This window comes from Falco biarmicus, chromosome 1 (genome assembly GCF_023638135.1).
Source record: "Falco biarmicus isolate bFalBia1 chromosome 1, bFalBia1.pri, whole genome shotgun sequence".
NCBI classification, from domain to species: domain Eukaryota; kingdom Metazoa; phylum Chordata; class Aves; order Falconiformes; family Falconidae; genus Falco; species Falco biarmicus.
The window spans coordinates 86,996,057-87,004,132 of NC_079288.1; the positions used below are offsets into that span (position 1 = coordinate 86,996,057).

The 8,076-nt window shown below is 45.6% G+C and overlaps 1 protein-coding gene across 2 annotated transcripts in view; it reads right to left on the bottom strand.

Annotated features, from left to right (window-relative positions):
• DNAAF9 (dynein axonemal assembly factor 9) overlaps positions 1–7,863 on the bottom strand; it is a 79,231-nt gene extending 71,368 nt beyond the window's left edge. Inside the window, exon 1 of one of the 2 annotated variants that reach the window (XM_056344260.1) lies at positions 7,706–7,863. In XM_056344260.1, coding sequence (XP_056200235.1) covers positions 7,706–7,791 — 86 coding nt within the window. In that variant the 5' untranslated portion in view covers positions 7,792–7,863. Of the gene's footprint in view, positions 1–1,676; positions 1,745–7,705 lie in introns of those variants that run through there. The other variant, XM_056344269.1, reaches the window with a different exon arrangement.
• Between the last annotated feature and the right edge of the window lie 213 nt (positions 7,864–8,076).

Consider the following 8,076-nt stretch of genomic DNA (forward strand, 5'->3'; position numbering starts at 1 on the left):
AACCTCTCAGAATAAGCTGCTAAAAAACTTCTGCCAAGTAAAGTTTAATGTCAGTGGCACATTTCCTTCAGGAGACAGTCCTGATATAAAAAGGAAAAAAAGCACAGGGCAAATTAGATGTTCATTATTTTGTAATGATATGTATGACCATAAAGATGTTTATTTCAACCTTAATATTAAACAGCCTTCAACAAAATATTTTTCCTTGCCTCATTTAAAGAATATTTCTTCACAGAAATATTTTCAACATCATTTCAAGTGTGTATAAAACATTACATTCAAAGGCTTCCATTAAAAACAGAAGACTTCTGTGTCTGAAGAAAGACATTATTCAGAAATAGTGACAAGGATAATTAGAATTCTTACTACATGCTTTTAAACAATACAGGCTAAACTGTGTATAAAAGTCAGAGGGGAAAAAATGGCATTTTCTTGCATTTCGCATTAAACAGTCATCTGACAAAAACAAAGAAACTGTCCTGGGAACAAAAATCCATGACTTTTCCCGCCTCCAAAGCAAGCGCCCTAACAAGGGTTCTGACTTTTAACTCCTTTTCATTTTACCACAGCAACACAATTTCAAACAGAAACAACGAAGAACAAACTCCACACAACAGCATAACCCTCTGGGCTTTAGGAAGTTTTCCTGGAAGATGTGGCTCTGGATCCACCCACACATAACCACAACTAAATTTCACAGTAGCTTGCTGCTGAAAAAACATCATTAGGTGTGTTCGAAAACACATTTACATGAAGCCCTTCTAAGGAAGCCCCAAATTCCTGGACTTCAGTAAGACCTGGACAAGACATAAGCTGCAAACTACTTATCCAACTATATCCAACGAGACAACCAGGCTTCTTTAGTTGTGGATAAGAAGTTGAAGTAGGTGAAGTGAGATTTTTTCCAGCATGCACTTTCATGAACAGCATGAACAGAAGATGCAGTTTCTACATCTTCTTAAGCCAGTAAGAGTCTACAGTGCTGCAAGGACAGTCTCGTCCTTCTCACTGCCTTTGTATCTGCACTAACCATCTTGAAGCCATGTGTAAAGTCAGATCAGCTTATGGATCCAAACAAACTCCAGCCCAGGAATTAAAAAAAAAACAAAACCAACATATAAGCAAGCTGATCTGACTGCTGATGAAGGCAGGGCAGAAGGCAAAGCCACATTTTGAGGTGGCATCTGGCAATAAAGTGTGCTTGGGCCAATTAAGAAACTATATGTTGAGGTACTTTATATTCTGCTAATCTTGGACTAGATCCAAAAAAGGAGGAAGATAATTGACAATCATTAACTTCTAAGAATTAGTGCTCATCTGTTCATGTCTTCATACTAATTATGCAAAGTACCTTGCTTTACAACAGTCTAGCCTGTCACAACTTAGTAACAGACATGGTGCTGCAAGCCATGTATGTTAGCAAATACAGAGAATATTAACAGTGCCTTCCTCAATCAGGAGGAACACACACATTTTTTTAAGTAACGCCACACAGAATTTTGGTTTTATATGTGTCCACAACATGTTACTTTCGTCTGCATCCCTTCTTGCTAGCTGAATTTATTCTGTGTGCAAGTTTCCTCTACGTAATATTGTAATCCAGTGGTACTAACACAGCAACGATATTACCATTGATCCCTGATCAGTTCCCAATTGATTCCCACAGGATGGCTTACAATACATCTGGGATGGCTGCAGCTATGGTTAACATGCAATTCAGCTGACAAAGGATGTGATTTCACCACGCTGACTACGTTTTGCTTCATCTTGGCAGATGTTACGCTCCTCCCCCACAAAGGCTAGGCAGTCTTAAAAACCCACACACGGTAAAGCTTTGACAGATAACAGTGAACAAGGGGCAAAACCTGAGACATCCCTGGCAAGCCTGTGCAAATCCTCATATTAACAAGGTTCATATTCAGGAAGTGACTTGAATAGATTTGTGCTGTCTACCTAAGACAGACACTGGTTTTGACAGTAAGTACTTGATATTAAAATAAATAAATAAAATGGAAAGATAAAACAGTTTCTTTCCGCAAATCTCACTTCCTGTTAACTTGCTGCTACTACCATCTGTTTCCACTCTACTTCCCCCCCCCCCCCCCCAAAAAAAATGAAGTTTATTTTTCATGGGCCTCTTGTTGACCTCACAATTTTGACCAGAAACATTATTATTGTCTGCTTATTTCCCACAGTCTCACATAATCTCCATCTTGAACATTTCTGTGAAAACAGAAACCTGAAGTCAGACAGTTAAAGACTCTCAGAATCTCACTGATTTCAAAAGTAGCTTATCCAAAATGGACTAGTTTTCAACAATAACATACTTTCTCAGGTGTTGTTGTTTGTTGGGTTTTTTTCTTAGCTCACCTAAACAACTTTTACTGCTTGGCAATCACCCAAGGCAACGGCATTCACCCACCTCAAAATACATGACAATTTTCCAGCTGTTTTCAACTTTTCTCTACAATGAACACAGGGAACTTGATTGCAAATAGGAAATCTACCAACCTCAAAAAAACACTTCGCATGTCTAGCAACAGAAAGTAGCACTGAACCTTGAATCCCGGGCTCAGCGTTGGGCCCCTCACAGCCAGACAGACACTGAGGGGCTGGAGCGTGTCCAGAGCCGGGCAGGGGCTGGGGCAGGGGCTGGGGCACCAGCCTGGGGGTGCGGGGGGGTCAGCCTGGAGAGAAGGGGGCTGGGGGGGACCCGGTGGCTCTGCAACGGCCTGGCAGGAGGCTGTAGCCAGGGGGGTCGGTCTCTGCTCCCCAGGAACCAGCGACAGGATGAGAGCAAACGGCCTCACGTTGCGCCAGGGGAGGGTGAGATTGGGTGTGAGGGAACATTCTGCACCGAGAGGGCTGGCAGGCGCTGGCACAGGCTGCCCGGGGACGGGGGAAAGTCACTGTCCCTGGGGGTCGTCAGAAACCATGTAGCTGTGGTGCTTGGGGACATGGTTCAGTGGTGGCCTTGGCAGTGCTGGGTTAACAGTTCAACTCATGATTGAAAGGTCTTTTCTAACTTAAATGACTCTATGTAATATTAAAAATGGAGGTAAAGGAAAAAATTGCAGCTCTGTGTGCATTTTACAGGACCAGATTCTTGCTTCTTGACCTTAATAGTAATATTCAATTCTGTAATTCAGACACCTCAAAGCACACAGGAACAAGCATGAATCTCTTCTTACTAAATGTCTGAGAGTACCTGATGCCATTTGCAAATTACAAGCTTGCTCAGCATCTTTGGCACTTCAACATATCTAAAGAGTGGTATTATTTATTAAGTAACCACACCAAGATTCATGCTGGCATCTTCTATAACCATGCTGGATAGTGCAGCCTTAGGTTAAGCAACTCACAGATTGGACCTCAGTATCAGCTAATGGACTAGAAATTAAGTTCTTCCATGGGTGCAATCAAATGATAGGTTGTCCACGACCTACACATCCATACATGCCAGTTAGACCTGCAGCCTTGACACATTCTCTGTTTTAACAAGCTCATTTACAAATACCAGGTCTGTACTTTCACTTCTTAAAATTGCAGCATGTTATTGATGCCAACCATTCACCCTCAAAAAACATCATCACCTGAGAAAATGACAGTATTTGAAGAAGCAGGAAAGACTAGCAGCTTGAGTGTAATTATGCTGCCATCACTCAATCTCTGATCAGGAAAACAAGGCAAGTGTCTGGCACTTCAGCAAAAATCAGAATCATAGAATTATCTGGATTGGAAGGAACCTTCAAAGATCACCTAGTCCCAACACCCTGCCATGGGCAGGGGCACCTTCCACTAGACCAGGTTGCTCCAAACCCCATCCAGCCTGGCCTGGGATGAGGTATCCACAGCTGCTCTAGGCAACCTGGTCCAGTGCTTCATCACCCACACACTAAGAGAATTTCTTCCTAATAGCTGATCTAAATCTACCATCTTTATTTTAAAATTACCCTTTGTCCTATCCCTACAGGCCCTACTAAAAAAAGTCTGTCCCCACCTTTCTTATCAGCCTCCTTTAAGCATTGAAAGGCCACTGTAACGTATCCCCAGAGATGTTAAGCTACAGTGCCTTAAGACTAGATTTACTTTCAGAGCCCATCACTAGACCACAACCACTGCAGCCACACTGCAAAACACAAAGCCAGATGCTTTGCCATCAGTTCAAGCTGAACGACCACGAAGAGGTAAGTTCAGCTGAAGCTCCACAGGCAGCAGTTAATGCAATAGCTCTGATTCTCTTCCTGACTGCTTTTCCTTCCCTAGCACTTTTTCTACCTTTCTATTCCTATCAAACACATAGTCCCACATATCTCTTAACTTGGGCTCCAGCCTAGTACTCAACAGACCCTAAGCCATCCAACTTCCCCAACATGGTAAAAAATTATCCATATTCAAGGCATGGGGCTTAACTTATTGGTTTTTTTCCTCCTGTAAATCAGAAAGTTAAATTAGCTCTCTCCTTGAAAATCTGAAATACAGTGCATCCCCTAAAAAAAATTTTGGTGAAACTGTGCTATTACAAAATCCTGAACCTCAACATAATTACATAAGGAACACATGGATACAAACTGTTAATCTTTCAACACAAACATGTTCCCTGCTAAAACTGGTTGGGAAACCGCAACAACTCTTTCGTCCCTGCACCACCGTGCTCCCAAACACCCCACCAAATACTCCTCTGAAGCCACAGGGGGGGAAAAAAAGCCACATACTTAACCACTATGTAATTAAAACCAGAATGGTTTAGAGGATAATATTAGGCATATAGGCAGAGACAACATAAAAATTAACCCAAGTATTTATTTTGCACTTCCTTGCACAGGTACATGGAGAGAACTAAGCTGTATTATGTTACCAACATGGGTAATCAATAATGAGGATTTGCCTACTCTGATTTACATAAAGGTAATGCAAACTTGTTGTGTGGGTCCAGAGCCCTACCGAATAAATCTAGATGGTGATATTTAACAAAAGCATTTAATAGAAATTTTGTTCAGATATGCATGTATTCTTAAGGAAAATACTCGCTACTAAAACCAGACATGAAACATGACATCACCTTCTAAAAAGGCATACCCTTTTTTGGGCAGTACTCATCTCTTAGCTATGGGATTTTTTCTTTTTATTTACAAAACCGTTCTTTACTTGCTTTTGTTGTTACAATGCTGAGGTTCACCCTGGTAAATGCCAGGTCTCAACACACCATATGGCAGACCAAAACTCTGAAGTATGTGGAAGAAGTCCAAGAATTATCTCTGCCCATTTCTCTATTCTTTATATAGTCTTTAAGAATTTTTCCATTCCTGTTTGGGACTTGGGGGCACGGGGAGGAGGGTAACGGATAGTTTTGTTTTAAGTTATTTTTATTAACTGCCTGGTATCTGCTGACTGCTTGGGAAATTTATTGCAAACACTGGCCTCCCTGCCTCCATCTGGCCTGAAAAAAAAAAAAAACCCTGCACAAGAACGAATGTTGAAGAGGAAAAAAAATTAACGGATGACATGCCTCCTACAAACATGCCAAATTACAGATGCTGTCTGGATCTCTCTGTGGAGCTCAAAAGCTTGCAGATGTTCACAGAGAGTCTGAATGTTCTCATGACAACTCTAAAACAGGATCTCAGATTACAAAAATTACTCATAAAGAAAGAGGCTTGAGTGGAAACCATTTTCTCTTCCAGCTTTTTTTTTTTTTTTTAACCGCCTTGGTATTTTGTTACTGATCACGAAATTTTAGATGCTTTCCAACTACAAACAAATACTAAGAATTAAGATCAATTTATGCAGTGAAAACAGTATTTGAAAAGGTCACTTTTCCTTCCCTCTTATGATCAATTCAATTTCTATCTGCAGGCAGAGAGGCAACACAACCGAACAGAACAGCCATGTTCATCTATTTCAAGCAAACAGAACCTCCATTTCTCTCTCACAGTACAGAATTTCTCATTTCACAGGCATACTGTCTGAAAAGTGAAAAAGCTTTTGTACCCTTCTTGTACAAAATCTAAAAACCTTTTTTTAAAAAAAAATTGAAAATCTACAGCAAACATAGACCCACTTAAACACCCAGAGAGCTTAGACAGCTGTTTGCCTGCAATTTACATGTAATGTCCCAGTTACTCTATTATCTGACTTCACCCTGGTAAATACTTCCATGTATTGTGCTGTAACTATTGAAAGCACCAAGCACTTCAGTTCCTGATTTGTTCTTAATGATACTATAGAATAGAATCATAGGATCACTTCAGTTGGAAAAGTCCTTTATGATCATCGAGACCAACCGTTAACCCAGCACTGCCAAGGCCACCACTGAACCATGTCCCAAGCACCACAGCTACGTGTTTTTGGAACGTCCCCTGGGACACTGACTCCCCCCCATCCCCAGGCAGCCTGTGCCAGTGCTTGACAACCCTTTCAATGAAGACATGTTTCCTTATACCCAACCTAAACCTCCCCTGGTGCAACATGAGGCCGTTTCCTCTGTTCAGGTACTTGAGATAATACACTGCAGTCTAATACACACAGGGGTGCACCTTAAGTCTCTAAAAGGAAACAGAGCTCTAGCAACCTAAGGATACCTGAGCTGACACCTGAGCTCTCACAGAGCCAATGCTATCATCTAACATATCCCCATGCCCCATCTCTTGTCAAGCTCTATCCCCCACACTTCTGAAGCCCAGAGATTGTCATCACCTTCATGCCCTCAAGCCACTCTCCACAAGCCACCCAGCAGGCGCCAACACAAATACACTTTCTCCTTTTTCTCCATAATCCCTCAACACCCCCGCAATCTCTGCTAGCTCTACCCCAGTTTGGCTTGCCTACATTTCACAAGCCCTTTTTCCCTACTTCCAAGGTAACCCCACACCTACTCCCTCCCAAACCAGACCCAGGCTTACCTCCCCACCGTAACACCACCCCAAGCCCACTCTCTCCAAACCAGCTCCCCTCCAAGGTCCCCAAATCCTCTTTTTGTCCCCTGGCCCCCAGTCCATCACAGCCTCGCACACACCCTCCACCAGCCGGATTCAGGATTCGCCAGTCCCTACACCCACAAGGTCAAGTCAGGCTCCTGCCTGCCATCCTGCCGAGGCCATCCACACTTCTACCCCAGTGCCACCTGCAATATCAGCCTGCCCCCACAATGGCCCACCCTCCTCCCCACAGCCCCAGCCCCTAAGACCTGCTCCGAATGCTCCAGCCCCCCATAACCACCCCAACACTGCCTAAACCCCCTACAATCCCCCCAAAACTCCTTTATGCCCCCTGCACACCACAAAAGCCTCTCCTTCATGTCCCAAACTCCTTTATTTTTACCTACCTCTGTCCCCCCAAAGCCCTCTAACCCCCCAGCCCACCCCAACGCCCTTCACACCCTAGTTTCTCGCCACTCTGCCCCCCCCAGCTCTCCGAGCACCCCAGCTACTCCCCCCAAACCCCTTAACGCCCCCAACCACTCCCTCAAACCCTCTGCATCACCCCCTTGCCGCTGCCCTCCCGCCCCAGCCCCGCTCCCACGCAATCCCCCCAACATCCGTGGCCCCCTCCACACCCCCGGCCCCTCAGAGCCCACCAGCGCCCGGCCCCACCCCACCGAACCCCTCAGCGCAGCCCCGAAGCCCGGCCCCTGTCTGTCAGTTCCTCAGCGTCCGCCCGCTCCCTCAGCGCCCTTCCGCGGCGGCTCCCCCCCACCCGCCGTTACCTGAGGAAGGCGCCGGCGGCCCGGGGGCGACGCGGCGAGGGGCGCGGGGCCGGCGGGAGGAGCGCGGAGCGGCCGCACAGCGCCATGACGACGGCGATGCGGTACCGGCAGGAGGGAGCCGGCAGCACTGCGGGAGCTGCGCCCCGCCCCGCCTCGCCCCGCCTCGCCCCGCCCCACCCGTACCACCGCGCTCCCCGCCGCGGGTTGGGGGGCACAGCGGCGCGGCCGCACCGCTGCCCGCGCTTTCCGCCTTCCCGGCTGTCTAAGAATTCAGGCCGAGCCTCTCGTCGGCTCACACGGAGTGGGATCGGAAAGGTTTCTACCGCTGGCAACAGCTGGGCGCAAACATAGACGGGGATACGGCTGGTTCC